Below are 24960 nucleotides of genomic sequence, written 5' to 3'. Positions count from 1 at the left end.
ATAAAGAAGGATTTGCCGAAAGACTTCGTCTGATTGAGCGGTCAGTTCCTTCTATCTATGGAGACGACGAACAGAGCACTTCGGTAAGCTGTATATAACGCTAAAAAGTGTGATGATAAGACGTCCCTATCATTGTTTTGTTAGCATTAGCAGTTGCACCGTCTTCATATGTTAGCGCTGTGTGCTCGTTTTAGATTATAATGTAACTTCTGTGTTAAATAGTCGTTGTAATACAGGCAGTATTGTAGTAGTGGGCATGGATGGAGAAGTTAGTGTAAATATAGTAACACACCATTGCGTTACATCCATATGAAGACGTTGTTCTTCAGGTGCATCATCGTCATTTTCATCTCGCTCCGCCGGGTCCAACTCTGGCTCCAACATGTATGGCTGGATGGACAAATCTTCCGTTGTTGACATTTTGTAAATAATGTGTGAATATAAAGTTTCTGCGCCGCTAGATAATTGTATCTGTTCTATCAAACTACAAAGATGGCCGAACAGGGTGGCGTTGAACCGAGTGTCACCTCTGCAACCTGGAGAGGAGGCGGGGTATGAAGTGTCTCATTTGCATTTGAAGAGACCGCCCCAAAACGAGTTGCTCTCAGAAGCGCATCAGAAAAGGGGTAGAAAAGGGGCCTGTGGAGCTATAATAATGAGGAATTCAGACCCAAGCATTGCAGTTCCGCTTTATATAGACCACAACTGTATGATTTATATGTAAAAAGGAAGGATTTAAAAGCATGATATGTCTCCTTTAAGAGTCCCCTGCTTTCTGGAATACCCTTTTATTTGTGATATGTTTAATGAAATATGGTGGTGCTATGTTAAGCAGTGTGGGTTCACACAGGAAAAGGACCAGGCAGGGACTAACTTTGGCAGAGGGATGAAGAGGTCAGAGTTCGGGGGTCGCATGCCAAACTGGTAGTTCAGCTTCAGGTTGCTCTGGCAGATTTTGTCGGGGCCACATCCTTCTCGGAGGAAGTTCACCTTCACGGAGGAAAAGGAACACAAATGTTGAGCTGCACTTGAAAAAATTGTAACTGTAACAGGTGTAAGGTGGGATTCCAAAAGCAGAAACTCATCAGCCGCCTTAAAACTCTCACTGAAAATGAATCTGCACTATGAAACCCTTGTTTCACTGACCTCAGAGTGCAGAGTGTTGGATGGAGAGATGCTCAGGATGGGCGGCAGCCGCCCCAGCTTCTGGGCTGAGTGTCTGTGTGGCGGCACAGGTTTGATTGTGTGAGTTATCGCCAACGAGATGGGGCGCAGCTTGTCCTGGATGTTCTCCTGCACCAACAGAAAATAAAACGATGATCAGTGAGACGAAGCAAAAACAGGCAGGGTAAACTCTGGTGTGTCAGTGAAAGAATATTCACCGTTTTTGAATTGGGTTTAGTTTTGTTCTTAACTCGTGCATTTCAAGATTCAAGGTTTTCTTACACCTTTAAATTGTTTTAATTACATTACAACATGCTGTCGGGTTTTTTTTATTAAACATACTAAAATCCTGCTATTTCATTTTGCAGTTGTATCGTACACTGAGGAATCGTTTCAAAAGATTCAGTAGAAAATGCAGATGTGGAGATGCTCAGCTGGCATTTTAACAAGGAAACTTTAGTTTTCGCAAAGTTTTAGTGTGAGCACAGCAGGGGGTAAATTCTGGGTTTCAGGGTAATGTCATTTCAGAGCAGGATTTTCTCCTTTTAATTATCTTGATCAAAAAATAACAATTGTAGGTTAAAGTTATTATTTTCTTTTTGATAATAGGCTCATTTTCATTAATGGAAGTGCAATAGAGATGAATCAAACTTGAAAATTATGCTTCATTGCCAAACCATATGTGGAAAAACAGTGGCAAAATATAATATACAGAGACCTACCAGAGACAAATTTCAATCCTTTAACAAAAAAAGTTGTACTTTTCAGTAGGTATGGAACCTAACAGTCGTGAACAATTTAGTGTTGTAATATAAAAACATTGAAAACTCCATCAATGAACCAAGTATTTCTACTTGTGAGACAAAAAGGGCAGCATAACAGTTTTAGGAGGGATGGGGGTCCCAATGTGGTTCAGACTGTGTGATGTGGTGAAGTCATTCTTCCACAATCCCTGGAAATCCATCACATTCTCACCTTTTCCTGATGTTTTTTCTTGAGTTAAAATAGCATATTGTATGCTATGACCATCTTAAATTTTTTTTCTGATAAGGTTTGGTTTCGTACTGGGAAGAGTACTATGAAGGAGCTTGACATCAAAATACATCAATCTTGCAAACCAATCAATCACCATAATTGATCCGTACGTACAAAAACAAAAAGAAAGAAATCACTCTTGTAAGCAGTTTCTGCCTATTTCGACAAAAGGAAAACAGAAAAACGAGCACAAGTCACTGACTTTCAGCTTGAAGACGGCGGTGGTGCACACAGGGTGACGCTGTTGCTGCAGCTCCACTTCTTCTGTCTGCGTGTATTCTGGATCCAACGAGCTGCGGCCCAGAAAGTTAACCCGGTGCGGGAGGCCCAGCTTCCTGCGCTCGGTGTCGGCTTCAAACAGCACCACGAGAGCTTTAAGGGGAAAAGAGAGGTGGGATACGTTTAGGGATGTCGTTGATCGGCATAAATGTCAGGATGCACACAGAGAGCACTTAAAAGCCCACCAGGGGAGGAACTTGAAGGAAACACTCATCTGAAGGGGTACAGTGTTACACAGCTGGGATTCAGTCATAATAAACTCTTGGGTTACTTTTAACTGTAAATAGAAATGACTCCAGTCACTGAGAGGGGCGACGGTTGAGGTGCGACTTACTGATGTGTGGTGAGTAGTGTTCTGGGTGGGCTATGAAGGTGAAGCAGGCCTTGACCTCCACGCTAAAAAGGGAAAGTGGAAGAGAGGAAAATGAAAAAAAAGCCACCTGTTTAGCAGCTTTACAGAAGCTTTGTCACTGAAATACGCTTAAAAAAAATTGTTCTGGTTTGTTGCATAGATTCTTACCAAACTCCTTCTCTTCCCTTACAGTTAAACTGATCCAGATCAATGTATTGAGGGTCAATAGAAACTTCTCTGAGCACATGGATGACTGGACGAGACCTGGACGACACAGAGGAACACAAACAGATGTATCACCTTACTGCTTGTGGGAAAAACTGTGAAATTTATGAACTTATTACTATTTCTAAGTTTTTGTTTCGAGTTGAAGACAAATGACAAAAAAAAAAAAAAAAAAAAAAGTTTATTACCAATCCTCCAAAGCTCTGACTTGTGTGTTAAAATACCTCACCTGAATAGAACCACTGAGTCATTGAGTGAACCCACTGCCACATCTGGATAGTGGTTGCTGTCAATATCCAAACCACCTGAGATGGAGTAGCCAAATCTTCTCACGTCAAAATCTCGGCCATCCAGAACCTGACGGCACAAAGAATAATTAGTTTCATTCAAATTTCTATTTGTGTTCAGTCTTTTCTTTCTGATCTTTTTTACATTCACTTCATGATTTCAATGAAAAAATGTAAAGTCACCTGAGCAGGCTTTGTTTCAATTCCGGCATCTGAACCTCTGAAGATAAAAACTTTTCCGTCTCCGTCAAACGGTGCTCCTACAGCAATATCTGGATGAAAATTTGGGAAAGAATTATATGAATGAGATGTGTGGTGAGCGGAGGCACTACAAGACTTGAAAAACAAATAAAACAACGTAGAAGTCAAAGGTTATTTTTTCCATGTATGTGTGCTACAAATATCATTTCTTTATGATTTGTACACATTTGAATGATTTCATCAGAAGTGAGGAAAATATGAGCTGAGTCTCACCTCAGATTGCACATTTCCATCCAAGGAGGATGCTTAAATGCTCAATGTCAGTAACCAATGCTGTGTTTGTGAGCACTTTGATTGCATGTCCTCCTTTCTGTCAATAACATATTTGCTGATTTGACAATAAGTCTTGACTGAATTCGGGCAACACCGCAGAGGATCATATGTGATGCGCGAGATCTGCACCCACTGCTGGCTGGAGACAAGAGCCCGCCCACATTTACCCAATATGACCTTCTAAATAAAGGCAAGCCGATGCTGTTGTCTCCTTATTCTTAGTGACGGCCATGAAAGTAGAGGATAAAGTTCACAATGGTGGATCCTGACGGAAGAGTTTATGATAACACATCAAAGTGTACAGAGCTGATGAGCCTGCATTCATGTAAGTGATGTCCCCATAAGACAGCACACTCTCTATTGCTTTCATCTAACTCTCCCTGAACATAACACTGCAGCATAGAAATGCAGATAAAACACAGTCCTGGATCAATGTTACATACGTTCCTCATGTAGTAATAAGTATTTCAATTTCTGGAATCACACTTGTATTTGTTATCCCTCCATTGATGGTATTTAGTACTTTCAACACATTACTATTTTGTGCAAGCATTTGTAAGCTAATCACTCCCTTTTATAGCACGTAAGCAAGAAGCACTTCTCATACCTCCATAACCATCCTGGTCCAGATCCCCAATGTTGCTGACCGTCATCCCAAACATGGAGTCGTATGTCCCGTTGAGGCGGATGGGCCGAGCCTGATCGTCCCAGTGACCAAAGGGGTTCAGATACACATAGACCGCTCCACCAATCTCTGCTTTACGGTCAAAGAAGTTTGGAGCTCCAACAATCAGGTCAGTCCAGCTAGGAAACACAAACAAAGGTCAAGACTTAATCTATGGACTTGCAAGAAAGTACAGTTTTCTTTAGAGTGAACAATTAACCTTATGTTTTTGAACTGTGGTGGGAAAATGGAGTGTAACAGACGATAATGTGAAGTAATGATCTTGGCCATTCTGAATGTAATAAAACCAACAATGTAATAACTTCCCAAATAATTTATTAAAATAGTACTTTCAACCACTGTTGCAGAGTATGTATCTTCAATGAATGAATATGACAACTCTCCTATCAACAATAACTATTTTTGATATGCAAACTTCACAAAACCTGCAAAACCCTGTTTAGGTATGATTAAGTTACTCGCTTCAGTTGTTACATTTGTAACAATTTTTTTTAAAGCGACTTCAATCATGCAATATGTTATTACACTACTGGAAAGTTACTACATTATGGGCTTCATTATATTGAAAAAGGCCAAAACATTAATGGCAGGTAGTACGTCATCAGTCATTATGTCATTATTGGTTGTTCCATAGAGTAATCAGAGAAAACTAATACAGGCAAAAGGGAAATATGCATAACGTTTTAGTTTGGTTTAGTTTATTTCATTCATTGACAAAGAAAAACAAAAAACAATTCAAAACAAAACAATACAGAACAAAACAAAACAAAACAAAAATTGTCCAAGTTATGAATGAAAGGGAGCAGAAAGGCCGCCGCCCAGCCTCGAACCACATGTTCCCACTGTGAGACAAGAGTGGTAACTACAATGACTGGTGTGGTCAACATGGCATCAGTGTCAGTGTTACAGTGTTTTCTTTATCTCCTCTCTAACTGATAAGTCTACATACTCGCCGATGAGGATGCAGAACGTTGTTATATTCAATATTAATGTTTACAAGATACAGGAAGATAAGACAAACCATTTTCTTGTTTAAATAGTCATTTTTGTATCTTCCCTTAAGCAAAAGTTGACAAAAACTGAACTTATATTGGTAACAAAACACATTTAGTGTAAGAATTCTGCTTTTACTGGACATTGTCTTCAACATTTGTTTTTATGGTGATCAGCCACTTGTTTGTATTCGGGCCTAACCCACCCGTCATTGTTGAGATCCGTGGTGGCCACCGAGTACCCAAACGAAGACGCCAGCTCCTCTCCCCAGAAGATGTGCTGCGGCACCAGCCGGTACACGTTGTCCTTCTTCAACAGCAACACTGCCCCCGTGTGATTGGCTCGAGGTGCTCCGGCCACAAAGGTCAGCTCCCCGAGGCTCATTATCCCCATGGCCGAGTCCACGGAAAATCCTAAAAGAAAAGGAACGAAGAAGGAGAGAAGAAAGAGCCGGGGCGAAGGAGGGAGGGGGGGAAGGGTCAGGGGTTACTATTGATCAAAAGGTTCAAAGGCTCATCTACCCCTCAGTGTGCCATGTTCTGCTCGTCTTCCAACTAATGAAATGTGTGCCTTAAGTGACCATTGATTTTATGCCAAACTCATGATGACTGTAAATGTCTTGTGAGCCGTGCAGTAAAAGCAGCGAGGCCAGTGTGACAGTAACAGGGAGACGTATTGGCTTCCCTCTAATGTCTCGTGAGATTCACGACGTTGGTGGAGCCAGTAAGTAAACACTGTGGGTGGACATTAATCAGATTTATTGCCAAGAGGGTCTCCTCCTTTGTGCACTTACAAAAAAAATGTACATTTTTATCTTTGAGTGTGTGTGTGAAGGAATGTGAGGACGTGCTTGCATGTAAATCAGATGACTGACTGAGTGAGGAGAGTAGAGGGAAGGAGTTTGTAACAAAGTTGTGTTTTTTTCTCATCGTGCTGTGAAAAATCACACACATCATTGCAAACGTTTCCCCAGGATGATCGACCACATGCAATTCAAGAAATCTGACAGAGGGGGTGAGGAGGGAGGACACGGAGGACATTTGTTAGTCCTGAGCAAACATGCGGATGGAGACAAAACAGAGACCAACACTGAGCAGCTCCAGGACGGCAGGTGTGGAATGCAACTTTGCAGCTCGTATAAACCCGGCAGACCGACACAGGGTGCTACTTTTTCCACGCAGGGTGGCTTTTAACACACAGGCGGTCAACAGGGTTCACACTGTAAAGCTAAACAGGGAGTGCAAGCTTAATGAAGCAAAAGGTTGCATGTGTGTGTGTGGGGGGGGGGATTTATTACTTGGGACAAAGTATTGATGCCTAAAGATTGATTGACATTTCAAATTCTTTCATTCAATGACTTCTCTTGTTGTTTTTTCAAGTCTCAACAAGTCCTATAAATGCAGTCTGAAATATTTACTGATTAGTCACTCTTTTACCATTTATGTCATTTACATGGTATTATATTTAGTTGTTGCATTATTAGACGTTTTATCCACATTTTAATATTTCCTTCCTTCGTTCCTATACAATACAATACAAGTGGGAATACACATTTTCTAGATATGTTGTCAGTTAAGGCACTTTTCTCCTATTTATTTTGTATTTTTTTTAACAAATGCAGCAAGTTAAGTCCAATCACGTCAGCGAGGTTCAGCCAAGGCTGAAGATTGTGTCACAATGTCCTTTTTATCTGAGGAAATGTAGATAAGAATTGCAGTAACAACGTGAAACAAATTTAACGCAAGGTTTTTCTCACATTCATTGTGACAACCTTTATAAGGACTGTAACCATTCATCTGGTGCTTGAAGCCTCTGTAAAACTGCTTTTGTCCCCTTCGCTCGCTACAAAGAGACACAGTCAATTTGATTTGGCCTTGGCGAAGACAAAAGGGTGTTTTCCTTCATTCAGCTTGCCCCACATTAGAATGAAGGCGTTCACTGTTTGTAGAACACAGCTGGACCTCGGTGACACTGGCGATGCAACGACAGTTGAAAATATGTGCCACACTCTCTATCGTTTCAGTAAGCATGCTTAGGTGTGGCACATCATTTGGTTAGGATCAATGGAGGCATGTGAGTTATAAATGAAGGCTAAAAGGTCATGTGGGAATTAGTGTTGTCACGGCGACGGCTCAATATGGTGGGCAAAGAGGAGGTGAGCAGGCTTGGAGTAATAATGTGAATAAAAAAAACATTTATAGCTGATCCAGATGCTCAGAGAGAAATAATAACCGGAAACCAAGAATAATAACAAACAGATGCTAAATACCAAGATATTCTGAAAAAAAAGTTTCACTTTCTTCAATCCAAAACTTCAGATATTGTTTATCTCCCTAAAGATGCAATAATATAATAACTTTTTTTTTTTTTTAAACCTGCAGAATGAGACACAACAGTCCTGAAGTCATATAAAACACTATTTTGTTTTGTGCTGGTGATACAAGATCAACTTTTTTGACCATACCATCTAATCTGGCTGAACAAACTTTTTATTGTAGCGTCTCAAAAAAAAAGGATCATAGAGCATTTTCCACCCGCTGAACGTTGCGAGTCAAGCAGACACGCAGTGCTGACACCTCCTCTAATCTGTGGACTATAATAGTGCCGCTATGAGCACATTACTAAAACTAACCAAGGAATGTTTATCACAGGTAACTCATTATTTGTGATAATTGGGAAGAAAATTCCCTTTTTTGGAAGAAGCTACCAGCACATCCAGGCCAAACAGTGGCATAGTGGTTAGAACTCTCATTTCATGGCAGGAAGGCAATGGATTTAAATCTGGAGCCTTCCTTTCTGCCTGGACATTGCATGTTTTCACTGTGCATGGGTCCAAAACTGGTGAGCCAGTTTGATGGACTGGTTATGAATGTCATTGAGATATTAGTTTCACTCTAAATCAACAGATTTGATTGTTAACTACTCTGGGAGCAGAGCCATCAACATGTCAAAGTTTAAACCTTCAAAAACCTAACCCTAACCCTCTTACGTTTAGTACTAATTAGAAAATGCTCACACACCAAACTATGACGAAGAATACTATCTGATAACCTGCTGGCGCTGTAGATGGGTGAAGGGTTAAACCACTTGAACATAACCCCAACAATCAACAAGAAACTCACCACCAACACACCCTGGGAAGCTTTACCCAGACAGATACATGCAAACTGACAGACAGGATTGACAAACTAAAGACGAAAGAGATCAAGACGGGACAAAGAAACACCCTCTTGCCACTCAAAGAGACAACCATCTGTAAATCTTTTTTTTTTTTTTTAAATAAAATAATCACAAAATTTTATGTCAAATTGACAGTGTGGCATGGCTGTCTCTTTATAACAGTTTAGAACACGGTTTGACGTAGTGCATAGACGACTTACAACACTAGAGACGAGGCGGGTTTAGGAGGAAGGATTAAGACACAAACGTAGAATAAAGAAGAAGAAAAAAAAATTAAAAAAAACTAGGTCCACTACAAGCCCAATCCGGTCCAAACAACGACACGTCAGGCCTACAAACCTAAGTAGCTATTATGAGCTACATCCTGAAACGGTGCGGTCCGGGTGGAGGGCTCCAGAGTTTTGTACAGTAGTGCATCTTCAACGGGGCTAGCCATGAACAAGAGCCCTGTGGCCCCCAAAAAAACAGGAGAAGAAAGGCAGAAGCAGATAGAGGGAGGAGTGTGTGGAGAGGAGGGGGTGGTGATTGGGTGGTGAAATGATGAGGGGCAAAAAAAGAAAGATAGAAAAAGGGGGGGAGAGGGAGGTGCAGGTGAGACAGGTTGTGATTGATTGGTGCTTTGTGGTGCCGCAGTGGGTTTTTTCTTTTTTTCTTTCTCCGCTGCATGTGTGGCGGAGAGATGACGTTTTGAGGCTCAGACTGTAAGTCGGGATGCTGAACAACACCCACGTGAAGTACTGACATGCTTTTCCTTCTCTTCTCTTCAAAATGGGGCCGCTGGCTGGAATGAGGATAACATCGCTGCAGTTAAATTTATTTGGGGGCACTTACACTATTTTCCTTGTTCGCAGATAGTGGCATCATAAGACTTCTTGTCAGGCCACATGTCCACCCACAATGAGAGGTGGGGACATATTCAGGGTTTGGTGACTCATACACAGATAGGCTCAGCCAGAAATAATCTCCAGGGCATGACAGCGACACTAAAACAAGTTTTCCTTCAACTGGCAGTTAACTGTTGCTGCTGTTGCTGGTTCCCATGGCTGTGTCAGGCATGTTGGACGTACAGTCTGAGCCGTGGCGTCATCCTTCGCCCCGGCCCTCTCTTTCTCGCTCGCATTCTCTGCTGCAGTGAGCAGGGAGGGCAGCTGGTCCTACCCAGGTAACTGTGGGAGGGCACAGGAATGAGCTGGGCATTAAGTTGTTTGTGATCTGCCACCTCGTAGGGCCCGTCATCATAGAAACCGAGGTCAAGCAGAGTCTGATTCAGGAGCTGGACACGCAATTCACCTGAAAAAGGGGGGGAAAGATGCGGGCACAGCACAAGCAACAAGAAAACCTCACACAAGAGATAAAACACTATAAATATACACGTCATGTCGAAGAGAATTCATTACTGCTCGGCAGTCGACTTTCTCTGATTCTCGAGTAAATGTGTTTCCGAGCAACGTTAAAAGTAATTGCACTGTTTCAGACTACATTTCTTCTGGTTGACAAAAGTATTGATTCTACATGTGATGCTAATATGGCTGCAGAAATGCCCTACACTTATGCTGGGGCTTAATTTCATTACTTTCAGAGGATCAGATATGTTCAGATGATGCATACTCAATCTTTCAATCCTCTTTAATGCAAATGTATTAAATCAAATGTTCCTTCATGTCTGTTGTTAACCATGACAGGCGCATTAGGAAAACAGCCATTGAAGCAAAATGTGTTCAGAATTGATGTCATTTTTTTAAGACAAAAATCCCAGAAGTAAGTTCCTGTTCAGTTGAATACAGTCATACATTGGCCTTACTGAAACAATACTATCATTTGCACTTACCTGCAAAAATGTGGAATTCCTGCATATATCAGTGTGTCTGAATGTGAACCAATTACATTGAATGAACAGCACAGCACAGCACATCTGTCTCATACGACACACAGTTCAATCTGTTAACTGCAATTTATGCACCAGATAAACCTCAGAGCTTTGTTTTTAATTAAGTCAATTTTAATTAAGGCTATTCATTGATTAGCTTATAAATTAACTGCAGTATTTACAAGAGTTGTCTTTTTCTCTCTGGGAAATGTACAGTTGCAAGAGGAATTCATTTATTGAATCAGTTTTCCTGACTTTTAACCCACATGTTTTTCAAAGTGCAACGGTGAAACACTCATAATACCATAAGGAGAAAGCGTTAGGCGCTCGCATCTGTAAAAACACACACCCTCTTGAATTGAATGGCAGACACATTACCTTTCCAGTTGTACGTCCCTGGAGCCCCAAACAGGATGAAGTTGTTGTCTGGGGTGAAACTGACCGACAGGCCCTGCTGGCAAAAGCCAAACTGCTCGTGACCCTGTGGCCGACCCTCGCAGAACTTCCACTCCCCTCCGTCTAAGTCATCTCGCTCCGTCAGGTCCTCACTCAGGACGTAGCAGCGTCCGATGGGGTCACGGGTCTCTGAGGGTCTGCTGACTCGCTGCCTCAGCTCGTACAGATGAGCGCAGGTCTGGTGAATGACGACGATGTTACATTTATAACGGAAAAAAACCTAAATCATTCCACATCAGAAATACCAACAGTCTGTATGTTTGTTGTTGTGTCCATAGAGGTGTTTGATCTGATAGAATATAAATAGTTTTATACTTTGGCTATTCCCATCACTCAAAGCAACACGAAAAACAGAGTGGGAGTTGCTCAGGTGAATGCATGAGACAAACCCTAGACCATATACTTTACCACAGATTAGAATAATATTTATCGAAACCACACAATCATTAAAGCTACTTTAAAGGTAAAGTGGGCAAAACACATCATTTGAATGTATTTTAACATCAAAGTTGTATATTTTGGTTTAATTCTGGATTCCCAAAATGGAAAATATAATTAGCTCATCGTGTAGGAATAATAAATTTTTTGACTTTATACCTTTTTTATCAGCATTACAAACTTCAGACAGATTCTCTTTTTTTTTTTTTTTATTTGAAGTTGTACATCATTGCATTTTAACGAAATTCATAGCAATATTACACCAGTGAAATTACTAAAGATGCTTATGAAAGTATAACTGTGTACACCTTCTCTTTAATTTACACAACACTGCCTGCTTTTATAACCTCACCCTACTGTGAGACATACAGGACTGTCTCAGAAAATTTGAATATTGTGATAAAGGTCTTTATTTTCTGTAATGCAATTAAAAAAACTAAAATGTCATACATTCTGGATTCATTACACATCAACTGATATATTGCAAGCCTTTTATTATTTTAATATTGCTGATTATGGCATACAGCTTAAGAAAACTCAAATATCCTATCTCAAAAAAATAGAATATTTCCTCAGACCAAGTAAAAAAAAAAGATTTATAACAGCAAAACAAAATCAAACATTTGAAAACGTCAATTAATGCACTCAGTACTTGGTTGGGAACCCATTTGCACGGATTACTGCATCAATGCCGCGTGGCATGGAAGCAATCAGCCTGTGGCATTGCTGAGGTGTTATGGAGGCCCAGGATGCTTCAATAGCGGCCTTTAGCTCATTTGCATTATTGGGTCTGGTGTCTTTCAGCTTCTTCTTCACAATACCCCACAAATTCTCTATGGGGTTCAGGTCAGGGGAGTTGGCAGGCCAATCGAGGACAGTAATGCCATGGTCAGTACACCAGTTACTGGTGGTTTTGGCACTGTGGGCAGGTGCCAGATCATGCTGGAAAATGAAATCATCATCTCCATAGAGCTTTTCAACAGATGGAAGCATGTAGTGCTCTAAAATCTCTTGGTACACAGCTGCATTGACTCTGGACTTGATGAAACACAGTGGACCAACACCAGCAGCTGACATGGCTCCCCAAACCGTTGCTGACTGTGGGAACTTCCCACTGGATTTCAAGCAACTTGGATTGTGCTCCTCTCCAGCCTTCCTCCAGACTCTAGCGCCTTGACTTCCAAATGAAATACAAAACTTGCTTTCGTCTGAAAACAGGACTCTGGACCACTCTGCAACTGTCCAGTGCTTCTTTTCCATAGCCCAAGTCAGACGCTTCTTCCGTTGTCTTGAGTTCAGGAGTGGCTTGACCATGGGAATACGGCTATTGTAGCCCATTTCCCGGACACGTCTGTGAACGGTGGCTTTTGATACCTGGACTCCAGCTTCAGTCCACTGTCTTTGAAGCTCCCCCAAATTCTGGAAGCGGCTCTTCTTCACAATGCTGTTAAGGCTGCGGTCCTCTCTCTTGGTTGTGCAGCGTTTCCTGCCACATTTCCTCCTTCCAACAGACTTTTTGTGAATGTGCTTTGAAACTGCACTCTGTGAACAGCCTGCTCTTTTAGAAATTTCTTTTTGTGTCTTACCCTCCTGATGGAGGGTGTCAATGATGGTCCTCTGGACAGCAGTCAGGTCAGCAGTCTTCCCCATACTTGTGATTTAGTTTACTGAACCAAGCTGAGTGTTTTTAAAGGCTCACGGAAACCCTTGCAGGTGTTTCGAGTTAATTAGACGATTCAAGTGATTAGTTAAATAGCCTGCTAGTATACTTTTTCATGATATTCTAATATTTTGTGATAGGATATTTGAGTTTTCTTAAGCTGTATGCCATAATCAGCAATATTAAAACGACAAAAGACTTGCAATATTTCAGTTGATGTGTAATGAATCCAGAATGTATGACATTTTCATGTTTTTAGTTGCATTACGGAAAATAAAGGACTTTAACACAATATTCTAATTTTCTGAGACAGTCCTGTACTTATATAAAAAAAAAAAAGGCTTTACAGAGAGATTAATAAAGGAAAACCTGACAAATAAACATGAAGTGAGCATTGTTTCCATGGTTAAAACACCTGCGGACCTGCAGCTCAGTAGTGTTTATCTTCCAGGTCTGATGGGTTTACACGATGCCTCAGTTACTCACCACCACCTTGCCTCCGATCCCCTGACTCTTCACTGTGACTCCCAGCCACTGGTTGTCTTTGCTCTCCCTGTCCAGGCTCACTGGGGGGGAGACACAGAAGGAAATGCCAATCATGATGCTTCCCATACTGTAAACTACTTACATTTTGGGAGAAACCCCCCCCCCCCCCCCAAAAAACCTTTGAGGTTCAAGGAAGTATATTCAATATAAAATTACAATCCACTTAATTAAGCACAAAGAACATTCCAACTGCAGAATTAGATATTTTGATATTTTTACATTTTGACTATAAAGATTCTGAATACAGCAGGGGCAAAACAAGAGGATTTTTTTAAGAGGATATTGTTGTTGTTTTTTTTTGTTGCTGCCTAATTATAAGTAAAGAAAGAAATACACAAACACATTGATAGTAAGTAATTAAAACATTTCTGCTGCTTCTGACTGCTGCAAACTGAGAGTTCATTTTCAAAACAAAACAAAAAAAATGCCTTCAACTTCGAAAAATGAGAATATGCATCATCATATTTCGATAGTTGTGAATTAATGAAAAGATTTATGGGAACGTGTTAAAAAAATCACACTATTTTTGCACAAACGACAGGTGACCAGGCGGGATGCATCGACGACCCCTGCTCTCGACCCGACCTCAACATCAATTAAGCAAATTTGCTTATTCTGCTGATTCGCCCGCCATTATTCCTTGTTTTTAAATGTGCAAAAACCTCACCGTCTCCATCAATATCGACCCTCTCACAGTCGTACTCCTCTGGTGTGATTGGACACCTGAACAGGGCTCCCGGTCGAGTGCCCCTCAGTTGGCCCCGTCCTGCAGCCTGCGGTGCGCCCACCAGGATCCTGAAGGAAAACCAGAGATATTTCATTATAACACCTGCTCTCAAAGACTCATTGTAGTTGTGAAACTAACCCACACTGACAATAATGTCACCCGACTTTAAGGCCACAAAAAAACAAAAAACACATGCAGCAGCTCAAGTGACAAAGCTCGAATCCTGCAGACGTCTCATAATGTACTACATCTCGTCTTTTCACTTTCTGAGAAAGCTTTGTGCGGCGGGTCTTGTTTGGGGAAACATACAGTAGCTATCAGCGGCCGTCCTATCAAGAGAAAAGTTTTATTCTCAGTGAGTGGTTGCTGATATTTTGGGTCCACTGTCACTGCCCTCTACCTTATTAGGAGTGGCTGATTCAGGCTAGCATGCTATTTAAAAACTGAATGTTGAGCCACATTCCACCCAACACCGTCAGCCGTGGCCGAGGCATGGAAGTGAGACGTGAGGAAACAGAGGCAGAGAAGGGAAAGAGGAGGACAGAGTGCAGAACATAAACGACAACGAGAGAGAGAGAGAGAGAGAGAGAGAGAGAGAGAGAGAGAGAGAGAGAGAGAGAGAGAGAGAGAGAGAGAGAGAGAGAGAGAGAGAGAGAGAGAGAGAGAGAGAGAGAGAGAGAGAGAGAGAGAGAGAGAGAGAGAGAGAGAGAGAGAGAGAGAGAGAGAGAGACCCCTAAACTGACTTCAACAAAGATGTCGCCACAGCTTAAGTGTAATTATGAAAAAGGATGTCAGCAATGAAAACGCTTGGCTCGGCTGCACGTCGGCAAGCCGGCTGTAAACTCCCAACAGCAGCTCCTCTCATATCTGCTGTGTTATGTACACACTTAATTTAGAGCTATCTCTGTGGCAGAGGGGTATTTCACCTATAAATACAGGGTACATGCTGTAAGTGGAACATAGATCACGCAGACGTGGACCCACTGAGTGTTCGCAGAGAGGAGGCTGTGACGAAGGTACAGTACATTGCGCAGTGGAGTATTCTATGAAACGCAACACTCGCTGCACTCTGGTCTCGATCATGTGAATCAAAGAGGCATCCATTCCCACTGGGTTTTTATCTATTTTAGAAACATGCACATGTAACTGTAACGTTTTTCAATGTTTTCGTAGGAAAAACAGAAACTTGCAGGTTTGACTTTTCTTGTTTTGTCCTGAGATCACCACAACTGTTTATAAGAATAAAATTAAAGTTACAAAAAAAGGTATTCATCCCCAATTAATCTTTTATACAGCCCCTCAAATCACAGTCTGTCCATAAAAGTAGCTATACACTGCAACGCTCACCACCTCAGGCCCATGAAGGGCAGCAACATCTGTAGCCTTGTGTTGTACAGTGGCAGGTGTATACAGACAGTTGTCATGACAACAGACATTTTATTCCTAAGAAAATAAAATGAGTAAAAACGTCCACTTTCTTTTTACCCCTCCACTCCAAACGTTTCACCTGTAAATACCTAAATGCTACAAGAAAGTTTAGCTCCTCGAGGCACTAACGATGTATGCATACCAGAAAATACAGCTCTTGTGTGTAACGGTATGCCATATTCTCATCTCTGATTCTGAGAGAAACATTGTGCACATTCAAACAAGTTTGTCCGTGCTGATAAAATCCAAGTCACAGTGTAGCAGGTAATGAATTAAAAAAAAAAAAAAAAAACTGTTTGAATTTTAAAAGCTTTAGGAGGCATTCATTTCAGTAGTTAAGTCAGTTAAGTGGCTGTGATTTGACGTCAGCCTCATTAAAATGCTGGCAGTCGATGATAATCAGATGTTTGCTCAATATGAACCAAACGTTTACAATATTTCTGTCACCTTTTACATGCGTGATATAAAACCTTTTCTCTGCAATTATGTATATTTTATAACGATGAATTCTTTGATGCACGACACAAAAGGAAAACATGCACCTACTACAAAAACTAAAAGTACTTTCCTGCAACCATCACTAATGAAGACACATGAACTAGCACTGATACCACCCAGTGAGATGGGTTTACGTTCTATTTTCTGCTCCTGCCTTCTCTTTTCTGACAAATATTTCTGCTGGGGTACAGCTGTGCATGCCTCCGGAACTACTCCCTTCACCTTAACAAGCAAGAATACAAAACAGTCACCTACAGGAAAAGCACTGAACGGGAACAAGTATGGCGCTGCGCATCACTGGTGGTCCACATGGAGACCAAAAAATAAAGCCCACCAACCAGTGTAAAGCAAATTAAAACTTGTGTTTAACAAAGGGCATGTGGTTTTAAGGGATGACATATCACTAAAAAGACTGATAGGATCTGATTGCTCTTATTGCTCTACATTCCTGGAGGATCTGGTTTATGTCCCCCCCCCCCCCCCCCCCCAATGTGCACATACATGGGCAGGTGTCAGGGTGTGAGGCTGGGAGGTCTGTTAATCTGTTATATCGCCACTATTTGGAGCCAAGACGGCTCCCAACATGTCTGCCTGCATGAACTGCACAACCCCCTTTTACAAAGAATGGCATGTTCTGTATTCATGAATTTCATTATATGCAACTTCAATCCAAGACAAGCATATATGTTAAATCTGTAGCATCACCTGCATGACACTGTATCATCTCAATCAAATTTAAGAAAAACACAGCCTGGCGTTGAAACATTTGACAGAAAAAAATACATATTTAAAAGAAGTGAACTTATTCTGTCTTCAAAATCACTGATTCACCAGCAGTTCAATCAAACTATATGAGTAAATGTATTTTAAATAGAAACTCTCATGTATTGAAACTGAAACTGAAATTACATGTGAAGGAACAACTTTTGGTTAAATTCAGACTTTGCAAGAAATTCTACATTAAAGAATTTATTGCAAACTGAAGTTGGGTTTCATAGGAATAACATATTGGAGGCGTGCTAGTTTGAGGACGTGATATAAATACTGGAGTTTCTTAGTCATAAGCCTGTAATTGTCAAATTGTAATTTTCTTGTCAGCCTTTAATATTGATATAATTTGTCTTCATTGTGTTCACGCTACATTATGTTCTTAAATATATATTTTAACATAGTGAAAATCGGTTTTGGGGTCATTTGAGTTTTCATCATGCTTTACTACAGAAAATAAGACAAAAGTTACCTATACGTTTGCATAGAACACACCATAGTTTGAACTGTGAAACACTACTAGAACAAACAATACATTCTGGGAATTAAACAAGTTCCTGAGTAGATATGTACCAAAAATCTTTTCTTTTAAGCCAAATTGAGGTTCCAACCACTATGTAAATACATTTTGTAAAGGAGTAAATGTACTTCAATGTTTGTGTCAGTGGCAAATGTTTTAAGACACATAAAAAAACTATTAATCTTTCCAATGCAGCGTTGAATACTGACACGCACATATGTCCCAAATGTCACACTGATTCATCGTCACAGCTGAGTAACACTCAATAATTTGCCCTTCACCCTCATCTCAGCTCGGTCTATTGTTCAGGACTGAATCAGACTGAATGATCATCATCTCCGTCGCTATGCTCCTCTCTGTGTGTGTGTGTGTGTGTGTGTGTGTGTGTGTGTGTGTGTGTGTGTGTGTGTGTGTGTGTGTGTGTGTGTGTGTGTGTGTGTGTGTGTGTGTGTGTGTGTGTGTGTGTGTGTGTGTGTGTGTGTGTGTGTGTGTGTGTGTGTAACGTGAGTAGTTTGGGTTATGTTATTGCAGCACAGTGACCCTGGAGGAGATATCAGGGTGCTGAGTGTGATGTTGATAGTTTGTAGTGGAAAACACACACTAATCCAGACACTACAGAATCAGTACCAGCATGTCTGTGTGTGTGTGTGTGTGTGTGTGTGTGTGTGTGTGTGTGTGTGTGTGTGTGTGTGTGTGTGTGTGTGTGTGTGTGTGTGTGTGTGTGTGTGTCTGGGTCATACACACAGACTAGATAAGCACCTGGTCTCTGTCTGTCTCTCTGAGCTCCTCCATATCTTACAGCCTGATTAAACAAAGACAGCAGTGGCTGTTCATAAACCCAAATATTTGAATAACTATACAAACACGTCGGCACAAACACAATAACATTCTGATATTTAGCGGCTAATACTTTCCGTTTTTCAACTTGTCGATTCAATTCCAGGTTTGGGGTGTTTTTGTGTGGAGTTTGCATGTTATACCTGCAAATGACTCCTACTGCATGGTAACTGGTGACTCTCAAGTCTCTATAGCTGCATGTGTGTGTTACTCCTGTGATAGACTAGCATACACCACGGGGGTATACACTACCTTTTCTCAGGTGATTGGCTCCACCTACCTGTACTGTTGCTGACACCTCAGTCAGGAAAGTAGCTGTTGGCCATGTGGGCATGGAAATGTTTGCTAACTGGTCTGATTGAGCTGAGAGTGATTTGACTTACATGTGGAGCAGCTGTAGTTTAGTCGGTAGATCAGGTCATTTTCCAATCCACAGTTCGCGGGTTCAAAGCAAGGAAGCTGCCACTGTGTGTGTGTGTGTGTGTGTGTGTGTGTGTGTGTGTGTGTGTGTGTGTGTGTGTGTGTGTGTGTGTGTGTGTGTGTGTGTGTGTGTGTGTGTGTGTGTGTGTGTGTGTGTGTGTCACCATGTGCATGTGAGAGGGTGAACGTGACCGATCATCACAGAAGCAGTAAAATTCACTACACAAGTGAAGTCACTTTACCATCAATAAATGTCGGTGAGAAAAATACCTGTGCAAAGTTTCAAACAAATGTTTGCAATATTTACTGAGATACTGTACTTCAGCTTCAGGCATGCATGTACATGTACTGATAGTCTGACTCGTTATGAATTTGATGAGAAATTCCTTTATTCGTCCCACAGTGAAGACATTTGAGACGTTTCAGCAACTTTTTAAGTGGGGGACTATATAAGATTATACATACATAGATATGAGTATATTAGTATATATTAATAAAATGTATGCAATATGTGAATATATATGAATAAAGTATAAGAAAAATGTATGCAAGGTCTGGTACTGTGTTTGTGCGTTGACGAGAATTGATTAATTCCTTGAATTGGTCCTTCAGTTTCCATCCTAATTCAGACCGGGACTATATAGAGAATTAGAAAATCAAACTAAAACAATGTGTGTGCTGTGACCGCTAAGATATGTGCAAACTGTAGCATGATGTGGCATGGAAAGGAAGAAATGGTACAAATAGAGGACGGTGGGATCAAACACAGGGTTTGCATCAAGAGGACTGGATGGAGACTGACTGTAGCCAAAAGCCCCTTCCTGAACGTTATGGTTCTCACTGTATTGTATACAGCTTTTCACTTTTTAAAATTAGGCCTCAGCAAAATCACATTTAATAGAAGAACAAAGAACATGAGGTCAGAATATCGGGGAAATGCAGTCATTTCAAACAGGAACATCCCCCATTACCCCTGAGATTTACACCGAACCGGTGACCATCCAACCACAGAGCCATCACTCATTTTTTAATCAAGTAATTACACCAATCAAAGACAAACTACGCATTATGTGAAGAGGGCGAAAGATGAAAACACACTCATTGTTAATGTAGTTTAGATAATAACGATAAAAGATAGCAATGACCAAAAGCCACGAACGTAAAAATGTCCATCTCTATATTTCCATAGTCGTCACCTCTGTTTTTCTAGTGGTTCATCCCAAAAACAACACGGACACTCTACACTGCACTCCCATCCACGAGGGGACCATGTGCAATGACCCCAACACTCCCTCCACAGTCCTGTCCACCCTTCCCCCATCCACCTCCTCGGCACCCCCCCTCCCCACACACACACACACACACACACACACACACACACACACACACACACACACACACACACACACACACACACACACACACACACACACACACACACACACACACACGAGCTCACGTGCACGCACATGCTATAAGCACATGTACATCCTCCGTTACTCCTCCCCCCTCACTACAGAGTCACATCCCAGCACAAAGACATGAGAGCTGCAGGAAACCTGAACAGTAACGTGGTCACACATCACACATATCACCACTATTAGCAAAACAGGAGAAGAAAAGGCCTTTTTTTTTTGGCCTGTCTCAGCTTTGATCCTCTGTCTCAATGACTCACAGCCTACGAGAAATATACAATCACGGCTTGTTAACTTGTTTAGTGACAGTGTCCATGTGTTGTTGGGTTTTTTTTTTTTCTGCTGCTGGATCACATGCTCATACATAAAATTCCCCTAAGTCTTATCAAGTTTAAAACTTTTTCCAAAGTCAATTTCATGCATTCTTGATAGAATGAAAAAATTAAAATAAATATTGGAACCATCCCTGAGAAACATCAGGAACACATCCATGCACAGTAAACACAAAGTCCAATGAGACACACCAACGTCCACAGAAACATTTCTAATCCTGAGAGAATTCAGTTTTGTTTACAGAGAACATGTACTTTCAGTTACACTAAAAAAGGAAATATAAAGAGAATTTCAATGACATTAATAAAGATAGAACAGAGACACAAGCTTAGAAAAGACATCAGGGGACAAAAGCTTTTTCAGAGTTTTAACAAAATAATCAGTTTAAAATTATCAATGAATCCTTCAATGAACGGGGTCCAGATGTACTGCACTAATCGTGTAAAGAGATGATGTAACACATCGATTTAAACAAAGATTTTAAAAAATGTACATGCCCCAAACAAAAACATGTGATTTCATTTGCAACCCACATGCAAACCGACAGAGACTACACAACAAATGACTAACACAACAACAAATGACTCGTGACAGAGACTCATTTCGAGACTAAATCTGGAGCAGAAGCTTAAAAAAAAGAAGCTGTTTCAAACTGTTAAAACCTTCGACAGCACATGTAGTTTCTTGCTGTTGTTACCCATCCCACACAGGGATGGTCCCGCTAGGACTTTACAAATGATGATACAGTTTGTGAAAAGTGAATTCACACACTTACATTTGTGGGCATTGCCACCCCATAATCTGTACGCTTACACCCCTTCAACATCTGTCCATCACAGAGCAGAATGGGGCTATAGACAGTGGCACTGCCACAGGCTCTTTTTAGGCCTTCTGTTGTTATCTGTTGTCACCTTTGACCTGCACACACACACACACACACACACACACACACACACACACACACACACACACACACACACACACACACACACACACACACACACACACACACACACACACACACACAGGCAATGGAAAATGTGTTCAAGAATGCAGACTTTAATAGAGGACTGGCTGTACGAACGGCATGAATAGCTATGCACAAACCTGCTCACACACGCAAGGACACACTGCAGACAACAGAAGGCTATGAAACAACTGTGTAAACTGCAGATCAGCAAGCTGGCTGCAGCCTGTCCAACAATGTCAACTGAGACAATCACACTCATAAAACTGAAGGACCGGCCTTTAGAAAATGCCGATTTCACACCTGACTCTTTTGGTTTTTTGCTGATGAGGAAACGACAGCTGAGAATGAGGTGAGGGAGCTCTGAATCATCGTGTTTTTTAACATCTCAACTCTCTCCAACTTTGGGCAAGACAGGAAAAGGTTGGGCACAACAAAGAAGCAAAAGAGAGACAGAAACAGCTGCCAGCGCCTACAAAATACCTCTGGGATATGGTGGGTCACTGCACACGGACGTGACTCAATGTCTTGCTCGAATGCTGTGTTTAAGGGCGGTGTATCAAATCTGGGAAAGAAATCTTCAGGAGCAAATGTAGATCCAGCAGTGAAAAGGACAGTCACACGGTGCTGTCACTTCTACTGTCTTTGAGGACAATGGAAGCCCCATTCCTCCTCACTGCATATACATCTTTAACAACAGCGGTGCCCACCACCTGCCCACCACTGATCAATAAATGAACGGTCATTTTCGGGCCCAGATGGGGTAATGATTGGCCCACGTTTTCCAGAGAGCAAAGAGGACGCAACCCGTCTGTTTCTACTTATCTTCTAGTTCCTTCTCACCACTTAGCCACTTGTCCACATATTGATCTATCCCTGATCCTTTCAGGGTTTCAAGTTCTGCTTCTACTTTAAGAGTTTTCCCCCCTTCCTGCCCCTTAACCTCCCTTTCTTACCCATTTTCTCGCTGCAGTTAAACGAGCAGCAGTCGATAGAGATGTTTGTCTTTAGTCCTACCCGAACTGATCACCTGCACTATTTCATCAGTGTGGATGAATTACACAGCCTCGTAAAAACAAACTGTCATCACCAGTCATATCATATCTGTGCAGCTTTAATGTCGGTAAGATGAAAACCCACTGTCAAGAGGTAATTATTTCATAACACGGGCTGTAATATTGAAAAAGTTGATAATTCAGTTTATTACTGCATAATTTCGACTATTATAACATTTCTCTTTGGTTTCTTGTCCTTATAGTTTTAACGGTGGAATATTAATATAAGCTATAAATCACCTGGCCTCGGTGGCTGCATTATAAACAACAAGAGTGTAATAGTTCACAGAGTAATAACAGGAAGCTCTGATTTAAGTCAATTTTAACCAAAATAAGTCCAAGTTTGAGCAACAGTAGCTTCTTGTTTTCATTGTTTAAATCATCTGATTTAAGAACCAATTTGGAAATCTTTCAGGATCTCGCAAAAATGGTCTGATGACATCAAAATGTTGCTTTGTGTGTTGATTCAAAGCAAACAAAATATTGCATCCTGCACCTTGAAACTAAAAATGAAGACTCACTATGATAAAGATCAGTTGTGTCGTCACATCACTCCTTAGGAAATTACAAAAGATGGAAGTGATTGCAATAACTGAAATGACTACTCAGAGAATGATTAAAACAGCCACATAATGTGACAAGATAGCCGAGGGAATTAAACATCAGATCTATTTTGATAAATATAATAAATAGAACGGTTCCACCTCCCCTCCAATTTCCTGTTGGCGTTTCATGGTTTCTTTTTGAACTCAGCTCTGTATCGGTTCCCAGCAGGGCGGCCATCACTTGATTGATTAAACTGCATGTTTATCGGAGTCAACACAACACACACACACACACACACACACACACACACACACACACACACACACACACACACACACACACACACACACACACACACACACACACACACACACACACAATGGACACACACATATTAATCAAAAGGGAAGCCTGCTATGATTTATTCATCCCTGCAGCTCCCATCCCCATCAGACCCTCCGCACCTCCCCCACAAGTAAATCATACGATTTTCAGAACCGAATGCCGCAGTTATGACGACTGTGTGCTGATATAACGTTAGGAAACCTTAACCATGACGCTAAACTCTTTATCTTCCAACTCTCTTGGAAGGGCAGATGCAGAATCAGCTTCTGTTCCATCAACGCTGCCAAACTGCACCTTTCCTCTGCACTTCCATCAGTTTCTACATTGTATGTTTCCTCCTGACTCTGCAGAAAGCCCCCCCCCCCCACCACCACCCATTTTCACTGAGCACGTGGTCCGCAAAGTAATATTCTTGAAAGCTCTCGACGAAGCAGCACTGCTTCCCACCGAGCTTTTGTCAGTTCTCTGCAGCCCAGTGGAGGAATGGGAGAATGCTAAATAGACAGAGAGTAAGTGGGAGGTAGTAAAGGGCATTAATCGTGTGTGTGTGTGTGTGTGTGTGTGTGTGTGTGTACGTGCATGCCACACTGTAAAGCTCATGCTATATACCTCTTGCTCTTTCTCCCATATAAATAAGCACTGCAACAGTTTCTACTTTTATGAGGTTTTCACATGAATGGCCTCCCTGAGGTTCAGCAAGAAAGTTACTGTGGGACCAACTCGTAAGGCGCGAGAGAGAAAGGGTGAGAAGGAGGAGGAGAAAATCATGAATTGAATTAGGAACGAAAAAAAGGGGGAAGGTTCATTCTCATCTCCTAAGCTGGGGGTGAAAAAGCAGCTTTTATCTGGCTTTTGTGATGCAAATCAGCGCCCAGACATTTTTCTTTGTGTTATGAATGTCCACAGCACTTCAGTTAGGCCTCATTTACGCACATTTTTATACATACCGGTATATGAAAGATAAGGAGAGGATTGTGTGCTTTTCATAGTGGGAAAAGTATTGTGTACTGTACATCATTGAAGCATAACTCATCCTGAAAACTTCCCAACTAAAACAAGAAGAAAAACATTTCATGAAACAAGTTCTTCCTTCAACAGAATATAAAACAACAACCTGCAACAGACGTCTGAGCCTGTCATCAGAATAAATCTGAGCAAATCTAGAAAAAGAGAGACATTGCAAGTTTGGCTTTTAGCTTTTACACAAAGTAATAACATCCATGTGGTGATCAGCTACTCTCAAACGGATCACGGCACATGTCCATGAAACATCCCCACACACTGCACCAAAACCTTTTTTGTTTGTTTGTTTTTGGTTTTTTTGTAGTTATCTCACATGGGTATAATCCTAATGACGGCTGCCACAATTGCCTGTTCCCTTTTCAAAAATGAAAAGTTAA

At 41.3% G+C, this 24960-nt stretch overlaps 1 protein-coding gene across 5 annotated transcripts in view; it reads right to left on the bottom strand.

Annotated features, from left to right (window-relative positions):
• itga7 (integrin, alpha 7) overlaps window positions 1-24960 on the bottom strand; it is a 44707-nt gene that overhangs the window by 12405 nt on the left and 7342 nt on the right. For 2 of the 5 annotated variants that reach the window (XR_013935322.1, XM_080462616.1), the window contains exons 2-14: window positions 14369-14496; window positions 13642-13721; window positions 10980-11235; window positions 9893-10024; window positions 5760-5967; window positions 4484-4680; window positions 3526-3614; window positions 3285-3412; window positions 2999-3094; window positions 2813-2874; window positions 2402-2571; window positions 1147-1293; window positions 875-990 (exon numbers count right to left, since the gene is read on the bottom strand). Coding sequence is in view for 3 of the 5 variants with exons in the window: in XM_080462616.1 (XP_080318742.1) it covers window positions 875-990; window positions 1147-1293; window positions 2402-2571; window positions 2813-2874; window positions 2999-3094; window positions 3285-3412; window positions 3526-3614; window positions 4484-4680; window positions 5760-5967; window positions 9893-10024; window positions 10980-11235; window positions 13642-13721; window positions 14369-14496 (1809 nt within the window). In the remaining 2 variants the exon portion in view is untranslated. Of the gene's footprint in view, window positions 1-874; window positions 991-1146; window positions 1294-2401; window positions 2572-2812; window positions 2875-2998; window positions 3095-3284; window positions 3413-3525; window positions 3615-4483; window positions 4681-5759; window positions 5968-9073; window positions 9182-9892; window positions 10025-10979; window positions 11236-13641; window positions 13722-14368; window positions 14497-24960 lie in introns of all 5 variants that reach the window. The other 3 variants (XR_013935323.1, XM_080462617.1, XM_080462618.1) reach the window with 2 other exon arrangements.

The sequence above is a fragment of the Lipophrys pholis genome (assembly GCF_963383615.2).
Source record: "Lipophrys pholis genome assembly, chromosome: 4".
Taxonomy (NCBI): domain Eukaryota; kingdom Metazoa; phylum Chordata; class Actinopteri; order Blenniiformes; family Blenniidae; genus Lipophrys; species Lipophrys pholis.
Note: the sequence above shows the minus strand (reverse complement) of the source record. Positions and strands in the feature narration are given on the sequence as shown.